The 27,503-nt window shown below is 37.9% G+C and overlaps 1 protein-coding gene and 1 non-coding gene across 2 annotated transcripts; both read right to left on the bottom strand.

Annotated features, from left to right (window-relative positions):
- Window positions 1–469: 469 nt before the first annotated feature.
- LOC136239232 (arf-GAP with Rho-GAP domain, ANK repeat and PH domain-containing protein 2-like) lies at window positions 470–27,432 on the bottom strand. Its single transcript, XM_066029960.1, has 29 exons — window positions 26,523–27,432; window positions 12,864–12,951; window positions 10,508–10,561; window positions 9,882–9,967; window positions 9,733–9,821; window positions 7,275–7,434; window positions 6,817–6,859; window positions 6,691–6,731; window positions 6,533–6,586; window positions 6,423–6,477; window positions 5,924–6,068; window positions 5,727–5,826; window positions 5,526–5,588; window positions 5,368–5,424; window positions 5,194–5,303; window positions 4,562–4,631; window positions 4,374–4,464; window positions 3,907–3,984; window positions 3,693–3,827; window positions 3,531–3,636; window positions 3,309–3,474; window positions 3,174–3,257; window positions 3,041–3,115; window positions 2,636–2,854; window positions 2,473–2,583; window positions 2,328–2,416; window positions 2,160–2,265; window positions 785–928; window positions 470–735 (listed from the first exon to the last, which is right to left on the bottom strand). The coding sequence occupies exons 1-29, from the start codon at window positions 27,426–27,428 to the stop codon at window positions 652–654; spliced, it is 3,609 nt and encodes a 1,202-aa protein (XP_065886032.1). The 5' UTR covers window positions 27,429–27,432; the 3' UTR covers window positions 470–651.
- Window positions 9,417–9,579, bottom strand: LOC136239661 (U1 spliceosomal RNA). Its single transcript, XR_010693562.1, has one exon. It is a non-coding gene; the product is annotated as a U1 spliceosomal RNA (small nuclear RNA).
- Window positions 27,433–27,503: the final 71 nt, after the last annotated feature.

Genomic DNA, 27,503 nt, shown 5'->3' on the forward strand with positions numbered 1-27,503 from the left:
TACACCGTAAACTTTGTCCTAAACTTAGCCATAGGAGACTCTGTCACATCATAGCACTAATACTACTATAGTCAGATAGGACCATCTAGCTGCACGCCTCTGAACCCTTAACTTTTTAAAATTGATATTTGAGTCTGAACACTTACAAAGATGACGTTTCAGAAAACTCAACAGCAACATTAATTTGTAATGTGGGTAGATCATGAGAGGTGATCATCTAGCATAACTCCCAAGGTACAAATGATTAAGAGATAAGATGGACGCATGAAGGGAGTAATTTGCAATCGTAGGATTCTGGGACCTTTATGTAGACAATATAGTTTCTATATGTGACAACTCCAAAGAAGAGGTGCTTTCATTGGTAGACACTTTCGTACATCAGATGGGATCAATGCTTCACCTAAAACACACTAAAGCTGTTTAGTTTTTTTCATTTATGATTTTTATACATGGTATAATTCACACATGCTTCACACTAATATACTTTTTCACTATTATATTATTAAATGTACAAATTAAAAAAAAGAATTTAATAATAATACACCATCACACATAACAAAAAACCAAGCAAACATTAAAGATTACAAATGGCAGCAACTTTAATAATATTATATAATAATAAAATATTTAAGAGTGTTTTTGTAATAAGATTTACGATTTCTTCAACCTACTAGATAGTTCTCGCAATAGGTCTGCTGATGGCTCGTTTTGAAGTGTTTTTGATTTCTTACTTAGCTAAAAAAAAGAGAAAATTAGGTTAACATTTCGACACTATTATACATACCTTTACATTAACATATATGTCTGGGTCACAATTGTCCTCTTCTGAGTAATGCCGTGCTTTTGTTGTTGTTGTTGGCTGTGGCTCAGGTATTTCTTCGACAATGGGATGTTCCGGTATCATGGGAGTTGGGAAACCTTCAGGATACTGTACAGAAAACAATATCAGTAAATAAACCATTAAAGGCCATGCCAAATTACAAAATGAAGCAGGCCAAGTTATTACCAAGTCATATAGAAAACAAACAACACTTATACAGAGTGGTAGTGATACTGTATAATCGGAAATTTTGGAGGGATGAAAATTTCGCAAAACTGTGTAAAATACATTATTCACAAAAGTCTAGAAAACAGTTTTGGTAAGGTAATAGCTGTATGTATAACCCTTTCATGATTAACTGGGTAAAAAACCTCGTGCTACATAAAACATTATGAACGCTCTAACACTTCAGTACACATTGAAACAAGGCTCAAAATCAAATGCACCATTGATCAGGTTTGTCTGTTTAACAATACCTTTTGTTTTGTGTCTGTTCACTAAAGGGTAGGTGAATTATGGGTGCTTCTTTGCAACGTAGTAGAAATATAGAAATAAAGTTTACTATTGTCATTTTTTCCTTGAAACAGTCTCATATTTGCACACACAGGATATATGGAAATATTAAATCTTGATGCATTCACCTGTGAACACACTGAGGCAAGTTCTGTCTATCCTACTTCAGTAGTGAGTTATGACTGATTGATGTAGCACCAGTAATTTTATTTGCTGTATGCTACACAAATTGAATTGCATGCTGTTTAAACTGTCTAGCACTAAAACTCTTAATAATACGTTTGTTTGAAACTTTAGCAGAAGCAGCAAACATTGAGGAAACACGAACATTGCAGGTTTTAGCAGCCAGTCACTTTATTTCAGTAGCTACTTCTTGTGAAGTTCGAGATACTCTAATAGAGCAGTCATATACTTTAGATAGTAACTCCACTCTATGAACTAGAAGTGTAAACAATCTGTAATGCAAAAAAATATTATTTTAGTATGGCCTAACCATTTAGGGGTGTTACTATTCAGTGGACTGCACTAACGGATTTACAATTTTTTGGTTATTGCACATTCTATGGTTGGATTTATGGAATTTTGCCAGTAAGCATCCTTAGGGCACCTGCAGCCCATTTCCAAACACTAAAGAATATCAGTGGAATATGCAAAAACTTTATTTCACTACCGTTCATTATGCCACTATACAGCACTTATTCCTTATCCTGGTGTGTAGTGATGCTGCAGGCAGTGCAGGGAATGTGACAGCAATAGTTAACCAGCGATTACCCCAGTAGATAATATCTCTGCTATAATAACACAATGTAACATAATTTGCTCTTACCTTTGCATGAGCAATGGCTCCTGCACACTTCAACATATCCTCCTCCCTGTCTGCACAAATATACTTAGAGTGCTCTTCTAGCCTAGCCTTCAGGTACAACTGGTGGCTGAACAAAAACAAAGCAACACAGGGTGAGTATAAAGCCACCATAATCTTCTCTTCTCTTACCCAGTGGGAGCTGGGTTTTTCACATCAGACATTGTGCCAAAGAACATGTCAAACTCGTGCACTGATGTACGTGACAACTCATGGTTCATCTGAATTGAAAATATATTGAGTCAAGTTTTATTCAATAATAGGTAGGAAGACATACCTTATTATCTCGATATAAAATAAGCTTACTCGACTTTACAGTACATGGATATTTCCGCCATTTCTTTTTCTCTCGTAGATTGACAGATATAACTTCACAGACTGCAGACATCTGCATATAAACACATGACAACGGTACTAGAATACTTCAATAGTACACGTACATAAGGTCTAACACGTTCAGCAAATGCATTCAGTTTTAGACGGAAGAAGAAATCACACTGGACAGTTTGCATAACGGTGAGGACTCTCTCTGATGGATGTAATGCTCGCTCTGCTTCAGAGTTGCCCAGCACAATGTAGAGAGCATACATGTCAGGTGGTAACTTCTTAGACCTTGCTGTCTCTTCCGCTAGGTGACCTGCTGTGCTGACCTGTGAAACCTGTACAAATAGCAACGAGAATTTAATAGCTAACAGCTATAATGTCCAATTATCAGTTGATGTATATGTGTGTGTGTTATGTTGGTTTGTGCGCATGTGCGTGCGCATGTGCGTGCGCATGTGCGTGCGTATGTGCATTTGTAGTTCACATGTATATATAAATGTAACATACAACTGCTATCACACCTTAGAAGTAAAGGCCTGACCATCTTTGCCATTCACAAAGACAGTGACCAAGAACTTGCTGTCCACCACTGTGTGCTGAAAAAAAAAAAAAATTATCACACCATTTCTTGTTCTAACAGTTACAAGTCTATACCATTCTTTGCATTTGTTGTGCAAGTTCTAGTTTCTTCATAGCTTCCTGCATTGCCTCTTCCTTTTTCTGTTCATCTTCATCAACCTACAAAATGTACATGTACATGATACACAATGAAAACACACGCACACACACCTGGAACATCCAGTGATACTGACGGAACATGGACTCCACAACACAGAACTCATAGTTGGCATTAACAAAAGTACTCTCGTCAGAGTCAACCGTCATTACTGTAGGACCAAATATTCTTACTATATTCCTTACGGACATTTTGTTCACGCTAGCATTATCAGCAACCCTACGAACAGCAGTATGATGAAACACAAAGCGAACCAATCACAGTTATCTGCATACTTTCTTAAATGTCCTATCAATCGTTTAAGAGTTTCCCTATTAACTGCTGGTAGCTGTTCTACCAGAGATTGGATATGCGTTCTTCTTTCTTCAGCATCTTGGATTTCTGTTGAGTACAATTTTTATTATATATACACTAGGGCAAATAGTTCTGCCACTTACGAGCTGCGTTGATGAATGCAGCATAGAGATGGTGTGTTAACAAAGGATCTGGCAAACTCCTAAGGAACTGCTTGAGTGTACCAACCACATCATTCACTAAATATGTCTCCGGGTCCACTATAAATCCCTTAGCATCTGAAACAAGAGAAGAGAAACCAGGATTGAATGTTTTAATCTGGTTTACAATTCTCGGCAACCCTTCTGCTTGACTCACCTTGGTTGAATGCTAGTATTAATTTTTGTACTCTTGTTTTGTTTCCACTTAACCTGTAGATTCCCTCAGAATCCAAACCTGTGACAAAATGTGATTATTATAATCCACTAATGTAACACAGTAAATTAAGACTCTTTTATCTGTATACCTGTATGCCAGTTTAATCATGAAAAGAGTTCAGGTAAGTAAATTGCTCCGATTAAAAAATAAAGCTGATTCATTTATACATTATACATAGAGCACTGTTTAATAACTCTAATAGAACACACACTTACTCTACACAAAACATTGACAAAATACTCTAATAGAACAACCACTTTTGGCATTCAGAGGTTCAGTTAATTGAGATTTGGATAATTGAGGCCAATTACTGTACATTCACAGTACATATCCATCAACACCAAATACACAAAATGTGTACACTGCAGAATTACCAGTTACGTTGTACACAATACACCACAGCTCACCATGTGACTCCACAAACTGCAGACACTTGTGTACAATGATCGGTATACCACTATTAGTGAGCTCTTGATCTTGTAGGGGAAGTCCCGATACCTACAAGAATGATGACATACATACCATACAATGTACATACACACTACACTGACCCACTACACTACGCAGACACACATACATACACACACCCACACACCTGTGTATGTCTCAGTGCTGAGTACCACGCATCTGCCTCACTACCATTGTCTGCTTTGAGGGCATGTAATCTGAAAGGAAAAAGTGGATCATATTTCAAACTTACTTTATTACAAACAATATTACGTTACAATAACAAGCAGTATCACATATCAATCGGCTATGGAATGGCTTGCTATTAACAAAATTGATTAGATTGTAGTAGATGCACAAATACGATTTAGAGTTTTGACTGTTTGAATGAGTGACTGAAACTGTCCATATAATGAGGTTACCAAAACTATGAAAATAGCAATGTTAAAGTAAGGAAAAACTACATATAAAATAAAATGTGGGATATTTTTTAAAGCAGCAAGCTTAAGTTTCATGTTTAAAGATAAATCGAGTATGAATATTATGACAAATAATAGTATGAATATTATGACAAATAATAGTATGAATATTATGACAAATAATAGTATGAATATTATGACAAATAATAGTATGAATATTATGACAAATAATAGTATGAATATTATGACAAATAATAGTATGAATGTTATGACAAATAATAGTATGAATATTATGACAAATAATAGTATGAATATTATGACAAATAATAAAGGTTGACATCAATTTATTTACACAACTCACCTTCCAGGGGTTACAATTTGGAACGAACATTGTGCTTCAAAACTTCCTTGAGTGTCCGGTCCTCTGAGGTCAATAGCTGTATGAAGGTCAATTATCTCCTTCTCATCTTGCTGTAGGCAATAAAATACACAAGTAAGCAATATGGTGACAACATTTGGTGAAAATCTGACTCACTGTCTTGTATAAACACATTTCCTTTCTTTTTAGTGTGCACCACTTTCTCTTCCAACCCTAGAAAAACAACAACAATGAGCTAAAAACTACAAATGCTTTGGGATAGTTACAGTATACTCAATACTGTATGCACATATCTACCATTGCTTAAAACTTACACTTGGTCCTTTGTAATAGATGTATCCAAACCCAAGAATGTCCTTGGCATTTGTCGGAATTATCTGCACAAGTTACAAACATGTAAAATATTGCATGTTCATACAAACACATGCAGAAACCTGTAGTATCAATTTTATAAATATTTAATGATTTTATCTATTTCAATAAATCACACAGCACATAAGGTAGCATTTCCTTACTTTCTGGAATGCAGCAACCCACTGTTGTAATTCAAAATCTTTTTCAGCACACAGCAAATATAGTCTCCTTGCAGTAGCTACTTCAAAGCAGTATTTATAACTACAGGGGATTAGATTATACATAACCGAGATGAAATACAGAAACTCTGTATGTAACGTGTTTATTGCAAATTCACTTTTATAGCATGCTGACTTACTGAGGGTCTTTGAATGAGTCGTCTTCACTTATAGTAACACTCAACATTTCCTCTACTGGAAATTCTCCCAGCACCTCGGAGTCATGTTCTGACTTGTAATACTTGAAACCTGTCTTGTCCAGAGAGCAATATCTCTTCCGCCAACCTGTGCACGACAAAACACAAGTAGCCTTATAGCACTGCACCTTACTACAGTACACCACATAAATGTACTGTAGTGTTTATTCAAAAAAATAACTTTGCTAAAAGCAACACCTTGAGGTGATAAAAAAGCTGCTTAGAATAAAAGAGGACTTGTGTACACAAGACATTTCTACTAGCCACCATTGTGACTTGTGATGTGTGTGTAGTGTGTAATTGTATGTACGTAGTTTGCACATGATTGTGAGCAAGTATGCATACAAAGTAAATATGTATTGACCCTGAATAGTACATTGGTGATGTTGCTATTCACTGCACATGTGTTGTCAAGGTGTGCATTAATTAAGGTTTTTCATACCAGTTCTTTCACTTCCAGTTTTGAAGAGGTAACCCTGTTTATTGACTGGTTCATCCTGTTAGTGGAGAATAATACTCAAACGACAGCTGTACAATTTGCATTTTCCTTACTGATTCTTCATCTTCATTTCCTGGAATTGTTGCTCCATTTTGTACAAGTAGTTCCTATTAAAATAAATGTGATATGTGTGTCCGCTATAGGATACAATGTAATAATAGTATATTGTCCGCCAAATAACTGAAAATACTAAGACATAAAATTCACTAACCATTTGCAGACTTTGTTGGTGTTCCTTAGCTATCAGCAGTGCTATAGGAGCAAAGAAAAATAAATGACATGAGATAAAAATGAAATTCAGTTTGCAATCACAGTAGCCAACATTTAGCAAACTTACGAGTATTGTTCTCTCCCTTGATTCTCATGTTTACAAAATTCACCTACAAACAAAAAGAGCATTAAAGCCCACATGCATCTAATGGAATTCCAGCCCACTATATTAAGACTGTCAATGAATAAACAATGATTAGAAATTAACACATACACACAACTGTTACTGATAGGAAGCCCTGCTAGTTGTATTAGTCTATTGCATCAGTATGAGGAAATAATAACAATGAAGTCTTAACCATAGTAAGGAGATGTATCACTGCCCACACACATGCCTGGTTGTTAAGTGACATAGACAATATAAACAATTGGATGTGATAGTGCAGACACACTTAGTACACACACATGAACACACATACACATACACACACACAAACACGCACGCACATGCACATACCAACACACACACACATACATACACACACACTCACATACACACACACACATGCACCAACACACACTCACATTAGCCCCACGAATAATCAGTTCCAGTGAAGTCATAACATTACTGGTCTTCACTGCTTCACACAACTGTTTACCCAACACCTCAGGTGGACTGGATGGTGACCGAGGGATCCATGCCTTTAGCTCATACTTTGCTCTAATAAAATTCTCCCTAATATCTCTGTAGAAAGACATTAAAAACACATCAATAAAGCATGCACTAGAACTATACATAAAAAGAAAAAAACCACATCATGAGCTACTTTGTCACATCCCCAAGTCTCATTCAAATGCTTGAGATCATGCAATGAATGTTTACCTAACTTTCCACTTCCCCCCTCCCTACTCTCATCAAAATACAGATAAGTTTCTTAAAATAATGTAGCACAAAGTGCTCTCACACTTAATAAAGTGTTTTTCATTGTAAAACGGTATGAGCAGAATTACAGTTTGGATTTGAAGAGGCCTTGCTAAATAACACACAAACCCCTTCATGATTTAGCACTACTGTACTAAAAAAGATGAACATTTTGTCCATTAGTTTCAAATTAATACTGTTAAAAAAGAGAATTTAGAGCACAAGAAGGACAGTGACATGCAAAACTGCTAAAACTGACGCTAGCAATCCAAACAAACTGGCATTCATCATCTCTTGTCTATGCTGCTGATAAAATGGGTATACCGGCAAACTGTTAGCACATTGATGACATATACTTTCAAGAAGCTTTTGTCCAATAAGCAATGCTCATCGTGAAATCTCTCCCACCATGTTTTAGGGGTGGGAGATATGATTCTATTTTTTGATACTTGATGGTTACCTAATGTTTGCTTTAGTAATTATTACACATGATTTTTAAACAGAGCATTAATTTGCTAAAAGATTACTGCATAGTAGGTAAAAGATTACTGCATAGTATGCTTTTTAATTTCAAAGTACACTCCTCAAACTAATCACTGCAGGCATAGATCCTTTATACCCCCGGGGTTGAAATCAACACCTCCTTCCACACATGATAAGCAACAACAAAAAAAAATACTGCAGGGGTGTGGATGACACGGGTAATCGTCCCTAATACCTAAAAAGTCTGATACTTGATATCAAGTACTTTAGAAGGAATTTCACTACAAACACTTTAAATTCCATTATTGTCTATACCCACTACTTTGATTGGCCATTAGACTCGACATTAGGCATGAGGCTATTATGCTCCAAAAATTGAGCATTATGCTTTTGAGCAGTGCTCAGAAAATCACCTATTATGCTTTTGAGAATTGCCCATTATTCCCAAAATTATGCTACCATAATGCCAGTTTATTGCTGTACCAGACCATTTTTATTGATGTTTAAGCTTCCAATAGTCTTGCTGGTTGCTGTATTAGAGTATTTCGTTTCAATGTGATTGCTTTATTATAGTAAATAATATTCAGCGACTGTTCTATTAGAGTTTCTGACTGCTCTATTAGAGTATCTCGATCTTTTTTAACGGAATTGTGCAATCTGCAGATTTTCCTACTGTTAAAGCTTTATAATCACTTGAAAATGCTAGCATAATTCCTGATTCCCACACATACCTATTATGCCCGAAATTATGCCGGCATAATCGCCGCATCCCTACTCGACATGTGATGAAAATATCGGTGAAAATATCGGTGAAAACAATGTTGCCCTTCATTGTTTACATCAAAAGTACTCTTGTGTCTAGAACTTGTGAGTGTAATGCATAATTAGAACATAGTTAATACACTAATTAAATTGCACTGCAGGTGACAATGGATTTTATCCACGAGCACGGGGACTAATGTACAGGGTTCTATGGAGAAATTATTTTTAATTGATCATATTTCAGCTAGAGAAGGAGATACCTAGCTCTAAACAACAGGTATGGATATAAGACAATACAATAAACAATTTGTATCCCACGCTGGAGATAATGCTCATTTGCAATGGATTTTGTTACTTTATATCAATACTTGTTGGCTACTAGTCGGTATCTTGCTTCATGAGCGAAACATCATTGATCAAAACAGTTTCTTCTTAGGTGTCTGTACATTTTATGCAGCCATCTTGTGATGCCATTGTGGACAAAGTCTATTAGAACTATCCATATACACTATCGAAAAACATTTATGTCATCATCATGCAGATTTTTTCTATTATTAATAATGGGGGATGCGCGAACGCAGTCCCCCACTAACAAAAATTACGCACCCGAGTCTCCCACGTTTGGGGAGATCGCAGGCTTCAGCCAGGCGGGGTGCAATGCACTGGCCTCAACCTGAGGGAACCACCTTATTGATCATGGTATCCCCTGTGCCAGGTAAGTTATCCTGCATGGACAGGCCACTGCTTATATACCTTAGCATGTGAGATTCGATTGTGGGTTTGAGTTATGACGTCACACGCGCGTTTTTCACTATTGTAAGCATTGCATTAAAAATTGTACTGTGGGTTTTAGGTATAACATCATAGCTTTCATACCTTTCAACATCAGCAGCCAATTTTTCACTTTGCTGACAATGCTTCTCCCAGAACTCATTAGAATTCTTGTTTCCTATGTTCACTATAAGCTGTAAGGGGTAGAAGAACATTTTGTAACATTGTAACACTCTTCTCTCTCTGTCACTTACATCAATCAAACCATCAGTCCAAATGTTTTGATCAAGTTCAGTTGACCAAACTTTTGATATGTGAGTCCCCATTGATCGATGAACACCTGGAAGGTTCACAATATGGAACCAAATGAAGCTAACTCTAAGAACAAATAATCACTTTACAACAACAAGTCTGGCTCTAGTCTGAAGGCGGGTAAGCTCTGCCAGAATATACACTAGCTCATTCTATGTGAAACTACAGCAAACTGAAGATATTACCTACAGGTAGTATACTGTTCTACGCTGTTGCGCAAAACTGAAGTTGATCCTCAGGACCTTTGCATTGCCATTCTGAAATCATCAAGAGAACTGCTAAATGCATTAGAGATTAGTGTAGACTGTTTGCTTCAACAGTGAACCAGTAAACTCTATGGCTTCCTCTTTGACATGAAGTGAAACTACAGTATGTAGTGTGTAGTAATAAATACATCTACTAGTTGATGAGAAACAATCTCTTGAAATATTTCAACCTATAGTATGCATGCAACACACACATGGACACACACTACACACACACACTACACACACACACACACTACACACACACACTACACACACACACACACTACACACACACACTACACACAAAGATACACACTTACCAGAACAATTGATGCACAGCATTATTCCAAGGTTCACTGATGCCCAAACTGGATCTACACAAACAAAAATTCTACTTTAACCACCCACCATAAACAATCATTCCAAACTACTAGTGAACATCACATCCAACACTCGGCATGCACACACACCTCATGGTGTGTGAACACACAATTTAATATTGCCTTTAATAGAACAGTGAGCCATCTGTGTATTGTAACATAAATAAAACATGTTTTGGCTCCAAAAAACGAAGACAACACAATTTATTAGAATGTCAGCTCTCACAGTATTATGGTCTTCGCTACAAAGTGGCTGGATTAAACTATTCACGAGATGGCAATTATAAAACCAACTGGAAATGGTATATAAACAGGTGGGAAGAATTACTGCATTTGATTAATGATTAATATTTCAACAAAGCTAAAAAGTACTATGAAATTATACTCCAGTTGTCTGCTGTTATACAACAGACAACTGGAGCTCAATTGCACTAACTTTTCTTTCTTTCTAAAACACTGAACAGTTTTTGACAAAATGTCTCTGTCCAAAAATATTGTTTGTGTATTTAATCAAGTTAAAGCTGTTGTATGGACTGAACTGGTTGACTCACACTTGTGCATGCACCACTAGTAGTTATATAATGCTGACACACTCTGTACTTGTATTCTAATTATATTGCACACTGCACGTATGCACGATAGAGTCAATTAGTAATGTTGAGCACATGTTTCAAAAGCTACAGGGCTCTTTTATTTAAAGTGGCTTTAACATCCAGGTGTTTGTGGTGAAGTTCCGCTGTGGTTACCAAGGTAATGTCCATGACAAAACGCAACAGCCCATATCCCCAGCAAATTGGCTTGGTTATATCTCGAGACCAAAATACTACCAAGAAAGTCATCTTATCATTACAAACTATACAAAACACGTGACCACAATTCCATAGTGTTATGGAACAACTCTCACAGTCAACCCCAATATATATATTACAAATTGCCATAACCCATTGTTGTATTAACAAATGCCATTTAGAAGAACACAATTATTTGGTAACTGGTAAGGCTTCTCCATGACGGGAGGACCCACACATATCTTCACTTAATTACTTAACATAATATAATAACTGATGCAGACAAGATGCTTTGTTATTAAGCACATAACCCACACATTATATTGAATAATAATTATGTCAATTACATGTAATTCCTAAACTGCTAAATAACATCAGTCTGGTAAGTACACTAACTCAATATCAACAGTACCTGAAATAAGGACACTTCTCTACAAAGGAATGCCTAATACAGAGTGCATTCTAGAAGTCTGCAGAAAAGCAGTTTAAGTGACACTAGATTGCTTTCTTTGTTGCTATACCACTCACTTAATACAATACCAGTATGTGAGACATTTGATGGTGACTTGTATCACACACAAAGAGTTTAATTCTAATACAGGGTCCATGTATATATTAATACAAAATGATATACAAATTCCCATCACACATTCAATACCCATAGCCTCATGTACCTACAGAACCAATGACGCAAAGCGATATGATATTATACTAGAACAATAAAATAATTTAACAGCTTTCCCACACCAGGTGAACCTCACATCAAGCACACCATTACACTAACACTTATGATGAAGATGTTTTTAATGTGACAATTGGAACACAACATTGTAAGGGCAGTCATAAGATATAACTGTTGCCATGGGCTATAAATTCTGATGTTATTGAGGCTATGAAGTGCCAGACAACCTGTCCATGTTAATTATGATTATACTTAATGTTCCTTGTGTCAGGTGCTGACAGCAGTAACTAGGAAGACAAGACATAACATAGTAACTGAAAATAAAAACCAAACTAGAAAACTGTAGCTGACAATTTTGTTATTACACCTGAGAAGATATTTTAATTTAGCTCAACCAAGATGCACAACATAAACTTACAGAGTTTTCTGCCTGAAGAAATTCATGTTTGTTTAAGAAAAGAATTCGATGGCAACAGGAAAGCTTATATCTCTCCCACCAAGCCATCCTTGAAAAACTGCTTACTGGCTGATACTTAATATTCCTACCGGTAGTGACTGATACTGGGGACACAGTGAATTGAACACAAGGAACTCTTAACTGATGTTTTAAAAACTCACTCACCCTCAATAACAAACAACATACATCAGTCGCACTGTCTCACACATACACTGTACAGTGAAAAGTCTGGGTTGGCCTGAATAAGGTCATGAAGTACACCTTCACAATGTTTGGGATCTATTGGACATGGTCACTAAAATGAGATGGTTTTACTTAAGAGGTTGCTATTAGGTGAGATTTCACTGTACTGTCTTGTTTGGCACAAACCTGTACTATTGCATTCAGCACACATAGTGTTGCTTGGGTTCTTGAAAAGACGATCTAGAATTTCCTGCATGATTCCCTTCTGAAGCACCTACAAGCAACAGGTGCATTATATCCTTATAAGGTAAAAGCTATATTAATACATGAGCATTAATGGGCACCATACACACACTTAAAAGAACAATGAATGAATCCACACAGAATGCAAAAATAAATGAGAGCTGTTAAGAGTTCTTTGTTTGGGTGGAATAGAACATACTGTATTTAGTATAGAGGATATTCACGCATTCATTCTCGAACTGCAGCTCTGGTACCATTATAGGAAGCCGATGTATACACTATATATGTTTTCCTATCTTCACTGGATTTAGCTAGACCATATGGCTCCATTCTAACAGTGTGACCCCACCTAGCACTATTGGGGCTTGAAATTGCCCCATATATTCCACGTGTATTGGCTCCAAGGAGTGTATATAGTAAGTTATAATAATTACTGCAGAAACTGTACTTATATTGTAATACCTTAGCCTCACAGAAAACTTCAGGATTTAGGAGCTCCTTCTTTCTAAGGCTGTAGCTTCTTCTAAATTCACTCAATCTACTAAGTTTTGGTCTTCTGGGTGTAGTGGTACCTGGAATACTGTTTGATAGGCCAGTAGAAACAGATAGAGACCTCCTTCTGCCATTAAAACTGAGAATTACTACTACCATTTTTACTACCCCAGAACAAGTTCAGTGGTACATCTACTGCAGCCATTGCTTGTCTCACAGCACTTAGAAAAACTCTTTGTACAGTTTCATATAGAACTAGACTGAGGATAAGTAACTACATCCACTCCAATACTCCTAGCTAATCACAACTCACTGAGACACGATACTAAGCAGCATTTAAAACGTAGCGATTGATTGCTAACTATTTTAAACAACCAGTGTATGGCTTGGAAACCTTACAACAGTGAAGCCCTGCTAAGAAGTTGTTGCATATCAAGCAATGCCATCATAAGATACAGTGTAATTCCATAACAAGGCATTAGCAACATGCCAAGTCATGTTACAGGAAACACACTAAAATACTGAGGAAAAGTTTGGACAGGAAAATTCTCTAAGGGGAATTATATAAGCTACGCACTGTCAGATAATCAAGTTATTATCAAAATATACTGCACAGACCACAAAGATTTGGAAGTATGTTTAGTAATAAAGTTTGTTAACATGTTTGGTCTGATGGCCTCTGGCCACAAGACTACATGTTGTAATGGATCCACTTGTTTGTGACATGTGGACTAGTTCATTATCATGTGATGGCTTAGCAGTTAACAATAGGCTCACTGTGTGTGTGTGGGGGGGGGGGGGGGGGGGGGGGGACATAGCCAAGTGGTTAGGGCATCGGCCTGGTAATCGAAAGGTTCCAGGTTTGATTCCCAGCTGGGCCATTTTGGTGTTGTTGTTGTTTCCTTGAGCAAGAAACTTTACTCACATTGCTCCAGTCTACCCAGCTGTTAAAACAGGGACCTGGTGGCCTGTGCAAACTGGAAAGCAGCCCACCCAGCTGTAACATCAATGGGTACCTGGCGTAAACTGGGGAAGCAAATGCTCAACTGTCCATGTCTCATATAGCAGTTGAAGGTCCAGGTGGGACTTTGGGTACCCACACCTTCAACTGTGAGACATGGTACAGCCTTCTGCAGGTTACTAGTCTTGCCCCAGGAGGGAATGCCTGCGCTGATTCATAGCACCTGAGTAGCACACAGGTGCCCCAGTGCTGGCCACTGGGCAGTTGAAGGCTTTGCTTTGCTTTGTGTGTGTGTGTGGTGTGTGTGCGCGCGCGCGCGTGTGTATAGCGTACGTGTGCATTGTGTGTGTAACATATGTGTGCATTGTGTGTGTGTGTGTGCAGCATACGTGTGCATTGTGTGTGTATGTAGTGTGTGTGTGTACGCGCGCTGTGCTGGTGAGGAGGTGTGTCATGCTGCTGAGGAGGTGTAAGTAAGTATGAACACTGTGAGAGAGCGAAGTCTTTGTTTGATCTGCAAATTTTTAAGGCCATGCCAAAATAGATGAATTGGGACACCAGTGTAGGTACTACAAGTTGTCTGGATGGCAGGAACAATGTGTCTCCGACCCCCCTCCCCCTCACAAACACACATGCACTATCCACAAATGAATACACTCAATACGTCACAACTACTGCTACCATAAACACTTGCAGTGAGGCACACTAACTGTACACTACAGCATAGTTACTGTAGGAATGTAGTTGACACACACCAGTATGGCAATGTAAGTAAACATCTGTTATTCTATTTTAATAGAAGATCCATTTATAGAGATGCTTTCATAATGTGTCTTTGTCACTAGTGTGTCCCTCCTGAGGGATAACATCTTAATTTGCATGTAATAGCTTGGTGGGCTTTGTTACTAAGCTGAGCCACCTGTTGTCAACTGGATCCTCTGGATTTTACATGGTTGTGGCATGACGATTGTCAGTAAACCAGGTATGTACTGGCAGTGTCATAGTACATATGTACCTTCCATTATTTAAGTTGCTTGATAAGTATTACTTGGTACACAATAGTAGCTGCACTTGAGTGGTGCCATGATCAATTTTGAAAATGCGAGCTTCAGCATTGTTTTCGAGCTTGGGTGGTGATCAAATTCAAACAGTTGCTGCATCGATTTAATGAACTAAGGTAATAAACGCCATGGTGTGTGTGTGTGTGTGTGTGTGTGTGTGTGTGTGTGTGTGCGTGTGTGTGTGTGCAGTGGAGTGTATGCATTTGTATTGTACATAGTGTATGTAGCATGCTGTATGACACACATACACATCATGAATCACTAGGGGGGCTAGTGATGATGACATCACTAGATCATTTCCAGTGATATGAACCACCCTATAGCTCATTAACAAACAGTCACTAGTAAAATATTTTAATGTAATGATGTAAATTATTGTTGCTCAGGCCATCATCATCTTCCTGTATCTAAGCAGCAGCCAATCACCTTAGACAAATAACCTTTTCATTTTATTACAACCTTTGGTTTACTTATATCATGTGATATACTGTAGCCACTTATATAATTGATCAACTCAATCTTTTAGGTACTGTAAGAGTAAGAAAATATTTTCAAGAATATATGGTCTAGTTATAGTAGTGCATAGACACCATTGTTTTTCAAGGACAGAAAGTATTGAAGATTTATTTAAAAATTGTGTAAGAACTGGAAACATTTTGTCCATCAAAATTACCTATGCATCGGTTCATAGAGTATAAGGTAACGTGAGTACGCAGGCACCCTTGTCTAGAGACACATGACAACTTACAAAGGACACTATGTTTACAAAGAAACAACCACTAACTAAATCACTTCAGCTGTGTAAATGTCTACACTACTGTACACATACAAGTATCAAATAAGGCAGTGTTTAAAATTTAGAAGAACAACTGTAGCAGCAAAAGTATGGGAGTAAAGGATGTTGACAGTAATCAATTTCAAATCACGCACATGAGTTGCTAATATATTAAAATTTATTGCCACTAACACTAATACTGCATGTATTATTAGATATCACCTTTGGATGGTGCGTTTGTACATATTTATTTTTTGCTGCATTTTATTTTTTGCTGCATTTTATTTTTTGCTGCATTTTAGCCACCAAGCACAGCTGTCTAATTGTATATCTAGTTTCCAAACACCATCTTCCATTTAGAAAAGTCTATTTGGTACCCTATCCCATCATAATGTGAAGAACCATGAAGCTGTTATACACACTCCAGAAAAATTTAGATTCTGTAAGCAGTTACAACAATGCAACTTTAGGTATTTACAGAGACACAGTTGAATGACTTCTGTAATTACTAATTAGCCTATGAATGTCTTCACAGTAAACTACCACAGAAACTATGAAGGGATTGTGTATCAACACGAGCAATGTATGTGCACAATTACAGTGTCTAAAGTAGGACCAGCTTCAAATGCTACATCCTTACTATGCTCATGAACAAGGTCAAATTTGCATAGCGCATTCCTGAAACAAGGACACCAAGGATGACATGATGTGGACTGCAATAGTGCACCGGGCTTCTATTATTTGTCCAACAGTTGGTAAACTTTAAACAATACTAAAAATAATACATATAAAACTCATCTAAAACATAGTTGGAACAATAATGACCACAGATCCATGAAACCAAAGACATGAGCTGTTGAGGCCTTTACGTGATAAACAAGACTATAAAACAGCATTTAAAATTCCATAATAATCACCACACAGAGCACGTAAACAATGTCGTTGTAAATTATCATTATAAGAGTATGTACCATGACATGAAGTTAGCATGCATCAGCGGTTGCAAACAGAGAAGTAATTTAGCTTATAAACAAGAGAGGAAAGCACACTACCCTTCACCATCAGTTGTTTTTATAGCATCATTTATCCCTATGCAGACAGGCACCTCACTAGGACCAATATAAATCCCATAGCAACAGATAATATGCTCAAATAATCTTTAGAATACACTTGGTTACACAAGTGTTCTCTACACATACAACCCAACTAAAAGTCCAACCCCTTCAAAAATATAAGTGCTTCATTGGCAGTTTTCTCATTTGAAAACACAAGGAACTACAGTTAAATCCCTGATACATTCAACACAAAGTACATCAATAGAAGCAGCAACTAAGCTGCACTACTGCCAGGTGGGAAACCAAACTAAAATGCAACTTCACAATTTTTTTGGTGTCAAGAAGCCAGTACCTCTCTCACACAGTCACCATACGTTACTCTCACATACTACCAACAACTTAAATCTTTTAAATGTAGTTACAACTACTCCTTTGTCTGAATTCCCATAAAAATAGTCACAGTAACAAACTCTATCTTTGATAACATATCTGATTTCCAAGCTATCATATCAGAGTTGTGATATGTACACACGATATTTACACAGTACAAAGTATACAGTGTTGCTATGTATGCAGCGATGTGTTATGGGTTACAAGAACACTTGCATATAAAGAGCTAAGATGTACACCAGTACATTCCAACAAGCCATTCACACATCACAGATGCTTAGAAAGAAGATAGCTCTGAGTCACATCTACATGTGGTCCTGCCTCATAGACAATACCTAAAATTGCATGGTACTTCTGATAACCTATCACCACATTATAGCTAGAATGATTGTAGAGATCAACTATGAATTTAGGATTCCAAGCACATGTGTTACCCATTTTACTGTGGTTACTACGTCATTGGAAGGTCCATTTTTTATGGGCAAACTCTTACAGTATAACAAAAACATTCACCAAAACTGGTCACTGTCCAAAACTCTCAAGTATGTGCCAAGTTTAGCTACTGCCGCTCTTCACAGAATTACAAAAACATCTGCTTTGGAACACCAAATGGTTGGGTCCTTTTGTTACTAAAATGACAATAATGTCCACATGTTTCACACATGGTGTGATATGGCCTCGCTAAGAGCATTTATGAGTTTACAAATCTTACTGAGAATTGTAGCAAATTAGGCACTTGACCAAACTCAGCAACCCACAAAATCATGAGTACTACTAAATATGCATATTAGCAAATATCACCAGGGTTTTAAAAACTAACTGTAAACCAAACTAAACGTAATATTTATTAAATAGTACTATCACAAATGCTGTTCAGGATTATAGATTCAGTGTATGTCAGCCATATTACGTTTTGGTAGTTAATTTTAAATGAAAGCAGATGATCTATGATGGAATTTTTCAGATTTGCCAAAAACTCTTTTAAAAGGCCATACTTAATATGTGTATACTGTTCCATGGATGTTGTTTAGCAAGGAAAAACAATACATTATTTCATACGTGCACAGTGGTACCTCCAAACCTTAGTTGGAACCATCCAAATGATAAGAGTCCATAACTCTGAAGTTGCATGTAAATATACTATTATTATTATTATTATTATTATTACTAGGACCGCGTCACATACAACCAAGTACATACACCAACGTGACAGCCCCCCGGTGAGGCTATTAGGTGGTGAATGCATTATCCCCAAATCAACTCAATATGTCACAGTAGTGACAGATATAACACAATAGTGGCATCGTAACTAAAGGCCACCAGTAGCTAAGTGCCAGTACATCATCGGTGTGGTATAAATGGCACAGTGATGTGTACAAAGTATATGTATACAAAACATACAGGAGAGAACTATACATTATTGCAGTATTGTATGCAGCAATACATTATAGGCAACATCACCATGCAGATAAAAATTATTAGCCAATATACAGCAATGCATATCAACATCAACTAGAGCTAAGTAAGGTTCATCAGTGATGTAGCAATGGCACAGTGATGGGTGACACACCATAGTTATGCATACACAACTTTCAGGAGATAGCTACACAATGCTGTAGGCGTATGCAAGCCAGATGAACCAGATAAAGGAAGACAGCCAAGCCACTAGAGCCTAGTAGCTACGCCAGGTGAAGGCAAGAAAGATTAAGCACGTATTGAATTGCCTGACACCAACACAAAGAAAGTTCGCCATGCCAGCTGCACAAGACAAAATTGTTTACTTGTATTTTATATGTAACTGTAAGCTTATTGTAAAGAGCGTGGCATATGTCAGTTTAATGTTTTCTTGTATTGTTTATTTACATGAATGAATCCACTGGCAGCTGGCATGGAGACTTGAGATGTTACAAACATAAAAACTTACTTGTAATCTTCTTGTTTACACAAGTGGCTTCTGGCTCTCCTGCACGGGCGTCACTAATCTTCTTCGCGCAATATGTAAGTAATTAAGCAAGGGTGTGGTACTGGGCGTTATATAGAATTACACGTATGGTCAAGTCATCAGCACAAACAGGAGCGATGATTATACGTTTGTGCCTTCATTCACAGGCGAATCTATCCCCGGTTAGTTCATGTCTCTAGGCCTCGTAGTTTTCTCAAACATTAATTATTAATTATTTAATTATTTATTTATTTATTTATGACGTAATTTTAACCGCGTTTCGTATTATTCTTAGTACTTGGTTATATAATTATTATTATTATTGGTAGCTTTACAGTGTCCAGCACTGAAGGTCTGACAACAACTTGTGCTGTAGCCTTTGCCTGATATACTAAAATTGGATGATAACTGAATAGAGAACTAACTTAGCTGATAAGGTGAAACAGAAAATGGGTCAATGAAAGGAAAAAAATCCCTCCTACCCCAGGATTTGAACTGTAGGCCACCTAATGTCTAGTAAGGCACCACACTCAGTCCTTAAAACAGTGTACATTAAGGTGATCATGTAAGTTAAATTTAGCAAAATACTAAATTTAGTGATTTGGTTTTTTCCGCTAAATTTAGTACACACTAAACCTGCTTAATTCATTACATCAATTCACAAATTCATAAAATCGCTAAATTTTGTATGCACTAATTTCACCTATATACAAAATCGCTAAATTTAGTGTATCGCTAAATTTAGTCACCTTAAGGTATTTAACACTTTGCAAACAATAAGTTGATGTTGTGCTACTTCTAAAAACCAGGTGCCATGCAGTTAGCTAACTCATCTGGAATTAACTATGTATTACTATTTTATTGTTCCTATAGGGTTTTTCAATTTGGTTGTGCAATAATACATTATTATTAGTGTGTAATTCTCATATTTTGCAATTCATGAAATTTTTGTAATTCTTTCAATTACGTTGCTATGCATTGCTATGGAAGCACTTGTTAAACAAACAGCCTTTACCAACGTATTACGCACAGAAGTATCTTAAACTGTTTATAGTTTGATTATCATGTTTTCCCACAAATTCTCTCGACAAAGCCTCAAAGCTGCTCTTCATTTTCATTCGCGTACGTAAGGGATATGCCCCCTTTCAACTTGAAGGATAGACTTTTCCTAGTAGTCTACGAGGCCTGCACCATTGTTTCTCAGTTGTTAAATGCCTGTAAAACCCCGAAGGGAAGGTGATTTACAAAGTCTGAGGAAAGTCGCCACACCCGCATTTCAGACCGCCAAAAAGAAACCACCTCAGAACAAAGTTTACCTGTGCAGAAATTTAATACAGGCTTCATTTCGCTTTTACTTCTTACGTAAAAGCTGATTTTCCCATTATTTAACGATTTTGCTCACATGAGTGTGTACGGACAATCATAGGTAGATAGATTCGTATGGCTGCTGTAGGCTATGCTTTGTGTGCGTGAGGCAGCATAGCCAAGTGGCTATAGCATCAGCCTGGTAATCAAAAGGTTCCAGGTTCGATGCCAATTTGGTGTTGTTGTTGTTGTTTCCTTGACCAAGAAACTTTACTCACATTACTCCAGTATACCCAGCTGTATATTGGGGACCTGGTGCCCTGGTGTCATCTGGGGAAGCAGCCCACCCAGCTGAAACATCAAACTAGTGTTTACTGGGGAAGCAAATGTCCAGCTGTCCTCCTTGTCTCACTTAGGGTCATTGTGGAACTACAGGTTTTGTGATGTCTCTCTGTGAGACCTGGATGGTCCTTCTGTCGGGAGGGTGTGCCTGCACACAGCTCAAGCACCTTAATGGTGCACAGGCATCCCAGTGCTAGTTCGCTGGGTGGCAATAGCTGTGTTTTACATGAATGCTGTAGGCTTACTTTGCTTTGCTTTAATGGTTTTATCTTTGTGTATGTGTGCTAGTGATACTACATTATATCGTATCATGATATCATAATAATCATGATAGAAACATTTCATGAAATTATGATAGAGAAAAAGCCATATTGTGATAAAAGAAATTATTCAGTGAAAAGATATTTGCAAAATGTTAGGATATTTCTCTGGCAACATGTGGTGATGAATAATTGATTGACTGAATAAATCTTGTCCTGTGAAAGCATTAAAATATTCAATTCACTATACATTTTATAATTATAACATGCTTATATACAAGGGATATGACAAAAATATACGTACTTGCGCCCTGCAGGCGCTCGTGTGTATATTTTTGTCATATCGTGTTATAACTGTTATATTCTGCACCCCAGTGAATGAAACGGTTATAGATAGCAAGTTGTAGTGAAACAGCACCTGTTGAGTAGACATCCTTGATGGATCAGACGTTTTAGATTCTTTAGCAGTACCACTCCCATCTACTCGCGATTAGTGAAGGAGACAAAGAGTTAGTGAAGGAGACAAGAGTTAATCAAAAATCCTCCTTGCTCAGGTGAATAATTCTAGGCGCTTGTCAGTATTAGAGACTTGAAATCCTTGATGGATCAGGCATTTTAGACTCTATAGCGGTGCCATGCCCATCTACTCATGATTATTGAAGCAGACAAGAGTTAGTGAAGGAGACAAGAGTTCATCGAAAATTGCTCAGGTGAAGAGATTTGTTTACCGTTTAGATAAGGATTTCGCGAAATGTGTGAAGTTACACCATATATGGTAAGCATAGCCACAAAGCATGATATATACCACAGTGCGGCGCTTTTGATCTCAACCACACGTGTGGTATATATATTGTGACTATCGTGATATAAGTCCCATGATATAAAATTTTCATATTGTAGCATCACTAGTGCTTTTTGCGTGCGTGTGTGTGTGCGCGTGTGTAAAAATGGTCAACAATTTGCGGACAAATCTGTTTTTGTGTTGATGTTGGGGAGGCCTGGGTTACCGGCAGACCCTCTCTAACTCATACTTTTACTTGTACATGTGGACGTACTTTTAAGCGCTCTGGAGACCTGACAAGATATCAACACTTTTGTAGTAGATAACATCTAGATAATGGAAGCCTGGGACCCTCCTCCTCCTCTTTTCACTATTCCTGTGGAAGGACCTTTCGTAGGAGGGAGGATCTCACCAGGCATCACATTTTTGCAAGCAATGTAACCCTGACCCACTAGTGATCTTATCCAATCCAGGAGTTTCCCAGAGGATACTGCAATCATCTACGGATGGGTATTACAGTGTGTGTGTGTGTGTGTGTGTGTGTGTGTGTGTGTGTGTGTGTGTGTGTGTGTGTGTGTGTGTGTGTCTGTCTGTCTGTCTGTCTGTCTGTATTAAACTTCCGCACAGGTAAACTTTCCTGTGAGGTTGTGAACAATCTTCCTTTAACTGAAAAACAAATTACAAATTATTTAGTGAATTTTGAAATACATAATTGCATAATTAGCTAAAATAATCAATTATATGGTATTTGTAAAAGCTACATACACAAGCACCTGGTTTTTAGAAGGTATGTAGCATAACATAAACCTGTTTACACATGAGAACAGGTGATAATAAAGTAAGAAGTAGTAAACGTATTGTGACAATGCAAAACAGGTTCCAACGAGGAAAGCAGACCAAAATTCTTAAATGCATCCACACAATTGTATATTTCACCTTCACCCTCTTTCAACACTATCATAGTGAAATGCTATACCTTACCCAATATCAAGTCCGCCACACTAGCACTGCCATTTTGTTTTGTGATGTCAACAAATCATCAAAAAACATCATCATGGATATCGTCATTAGGTTAACTAGGGATGTACCTGCAAAAAGTTGCTAATGCATGGAAAGCAGTCTGAACAGTAGGAGGTTGGACTCAAGATTTGGCAGTATAATAGTACAACATAGTTTGTACTAGCTAGGTCACTCCATATGAGAATGCTGTATATATTGCATCCCCCTCTGCCCAATGCCTCTTTACGCTGGTTGGTCCCTAGTGGGATAGAATGACCTTACATGATGTCTCAGAGTACCATGCTGTTGGCTATATGATGCTGTTGCATTGATGACTGCTGGCTATATGGATCACCTTTCTGGAAACAGGAACCACACTTTCATAGAGGCATAAGAAGATATTTCAGGAAGAGGTTACTGAAGTGGAAGACAGACTCACCTGCAAGGGGTCTGGTGCATCCCCCAGATGCTGATGACACTTTCAGAATTGCAAGGTTCTAAATCACATTAAAACAATGATCACATAATTATATACAAAGACTGTAACACAGAAACTGCTTGTAAATACTGATTACAACCCTATATATATATTCTACTGTAAGTCTCAGTGCAACTATCATACAGTATGATAGTACTATATAGTAGGGATCACAAAGGAGTAGGCGTGGCCCACAAAATAACAACACCCAAAAACCAGCCTCAACTTTCCCTGACAATGATGAGGTAGTATTGGTTAGGCAAAACTAAGCCCAAACAAGCCTTCAGGTCGACCCGAAATGCTTGCGACAAGTTGCTATGGAATTTAAAAAAAATATTTAATGGAATTTTCTACCGATTGACTTAATAACTAATGCCTTCAGACAAGCATAAGCAAGCTAAGGCTACGAGCTTGATTTTTTCACTGTTCAACGTCGCTTCAGCCCAAGAGGTGCCTTTTGGCATACTATAGTATGTACAATGCATTCTTCATGGACTTACCACTGTCCTCCTTTGTGTCCCAATTCATCTTTGCTGACAGTGAAAAGTGTCAATTTGGCAGTAACATGTGATGGCTTCCCTTCGTAACGGAAATTGTTCTATAGTGGCTATTTTAATTGCAGAGGTACTTTTCAAACAGTTCTTGATTCGTACTGCCGTGTAACAGATTGAACATAGCTGACAATGAAGCATAACGGATACTTCACTTTTCAGACCATAATTGATATAACTGGGGCGCATGGCACTATTTCTTTCTTTCAGTATGTGTGGATTGCACGGGTGCTTTTCGAACAGTTCTTGATTCAAAAAGCTGTTTAACGAGTTGAACATAGCTGACAATGGATACTTCACTTTTCAGACAATAATTGATATGGCTGGGGTGCGTGGCACCTTTTCATATACGGTATGCATGAGTTCAAGTTAACAAACATACAAAAAAAATTGGAATTTTCAACTAGAGTAGGGACCATAGCACATCGATAAAAAGTACTTAAACAAGCTGTAGTGCACGATATGAAAACAATAAGAAGTGTTATATCCCTACGTACTGTACATTTCTATTATGGTATCTTGGAGCACAGTAGGGATATAACACTTCTTATTGTTTAACTATGATTTTATATCGTGCACTACTCCAACTTGTTTAAGTGCTTTTTATCTATGTGCCATGGTCCCTACTCTAGTTGAAAAGTCCAAAAAAATTTGTGTACTTGTGTATATATGCACTAGAATGCAACAACTGCCTTGGCCAAATTACATGAGAGATGCAACAAATTAATCCCTTCAGTCATCACTGTTAATTGTAATAATATCAGTTATTTTTATTTCATTGTGTTAATTTCAGTAATTGCTTTATCAATTAAATCATCCGCTGCTCTAAAGCAGATACATTGACAAGTTGTTCGGCAGTTAGCAAGCACTACCAGACAGCTTAAGCAGGGGCGGATCCAGGAGCTGGCTAGGGGAGGGGCACAAACAGGGTAAGTTGTAGGTGGTTGCATGTATGGGGAGAGCCATATTCTTTATGGTTCAGTGCTGCTTTTTTGAAGCAGCAAATAATCACCTCTTAGTGGTGTCTCAGTGTTAATTTTTGCCATTTTGGCCTTTTCAGATGGTTGTGAAGTCTTAAACTGTTTAAAAGGCTCTGAATGTCTTAAATAACAGCAACACGGTAATTATTTTTAGAGGCGCTTAGTACACACGAAGGTGCTGAGTGACTATTTTACAATTAGTTTGACTTCAGTTTGCTTTGGTTTCAGGTGAATTTGTAATAAATGCTAGTAAAATGTGCATATTTTCATGAGTTTTAAACTGATCTTGGTTGGCCTGACAAAATTTACTAGCTATTTTAATCAGAAGCATGGCTGGCTCCTCCACAAGGTGGAGAGGGGGGGGGCATCTGCCCCAAATGCCCCATCCTGGATCCGCCATTGTTAAGTACACTAGAGAAGGACCCCACTGCTGTTGTACAGTAACAGCAAGAAGAGGGGCTACACGCAACACACGTACATACTCAGTTGGCAATGAAAACATTACAGATCACAATCAACATTGCAAGAAGTACATGTAGCTCTTTTTCAATATTACCAGCGCCATGTTAAAACAGCTACATACTAAAGGTGTTTGCTACATCATAACTTGCACCCTTGTCACTTCAATAAAATTAGTGTTAAAACTGGAACAGGAGTCAGAACTTGAATACAATCTCTGCACAAGGAAGATACGTGATCATTTCATCATGTTGGCATGTGAATCTACTTCTTGTGAATCACTAATGGCAATAATCCAACCAGTGTTTTAAATTAACAGCCTATGGCGAGCTGCAGCAGTGAAATTGTCATCAGCACTTGATGCATCTTCTCTATTCATGTGATCTATTTTAATTACTTTATGCACTCACAGGTAAACTTTGTGGGGGTCTCCAGCACCCTGCTTTATACACTATGTCTCAGGTGGGGTGACCTCACATGCATTTTATGGTTGGAATATGATGTTGAAGAGCCCATGAGTACAGTTAAATTAGACATAATCAAGTATACTTTTGAGCAGCCGTCCCAAACATGTATTGGCACTCTATATGCACATGGAGCAGCCAATACGTGCATGCCCAGCCCATACGGATACACTTGTATGCATGCATATGGCCATCCCGTACATGTATATATGGGACAAAAACACATATAGGGTTCAAACATATATCACTTGTGGTACATATGATAACATTCTTGTTATATTTGGTCATTTTATATTACAACACATACCTTAATCCTTGTAGACACTTCTGCAATTGTGGGACGTTTGGCTGGGTTGTTGCTCAAACAAGATTCTACCAGTGGCCTCAACCCTTTGGCTTCTCCAGTCATCTCATCTAGATACTCTTGTCGACGCTCAACTTCAGTAAATGCTATGGGTTTGTCAGTCTCAGGATCAAGCAGTACTTGGGCTGTTGGAGTTGGCCATTTGTGAGTGCAAACAAACAGCACAATTCCTGCAAAGGAGAACACATCTAACTCGACACCATAGTCTGGTATCGGCTGTAAAGCTTCTGGAGCCATGAAATCCACAGTTCCTGGAGCTTTGGTCAGCTTGCTCCTTGTGGCTCTGCTGTCAGCCTTCACCACCTTAGCCACTCCCAGGTCGGAAATTTTAGCAACTGGGACTTCTCCCTTGCCTTTCTTCAACAGGATGTTATTAGGGGACAAATCACGATGGATTACTGCAGGCGTCAGAGCATGAAGATAACTCAAGCCTTCAGCTACGTCAAGCAATATCGAGCCTTTCCTCATCAGGGCGGTTTTCGGCAGCTTCTTCATGTAGGCGGTTAAGCTTTCATCCATCAACTCCATGATCATGGCGGGAATCTTGGAATGTTTCTGCGGATAATAGATTCCTAAAAACCGAACGATATTTGGATGCTTTAAGACGCTGCAGTGGTGACACTCGCGAAGAAAACCTTCCTTGACGCTTTTCTGCTCTTGTTCTCCTACCCCTTCCACGAGGATCGAGTGAATCTCTTTGACGGCGCAAATGTGTCCACAATACTTTACTGTGAACACCCTGCCATAAGCTCCGCGACCTATCTCTCCACCAGCTGGTTTAATCTTAGACTTGGATATTGTAAGGTCTTTCAACCCCTCACTGATAGCGTTGATTGATGCTTCAGCCATTTTCTCAAAAAGAATAAAAGGATGGGGCTGTTGGTTTACCGCACTTTGTAGCGCGTGCAATCGCGTTTTTGCAGC

This window comes from Dysidea avara, chromosome 11 (genome assembly GCF_963678975.1).
Source record: "Dysidea avara chromosome 11, odDysAvar1.4, whole genome shotgun sequence".
Classification (NCBI taxonomy): domain Eukaryota; kingdom Metazoa; phylum Porifera; class Demospongiae; order Dictyoceratida; family Dysideidae; genus Dysidea; species Dysidea avara.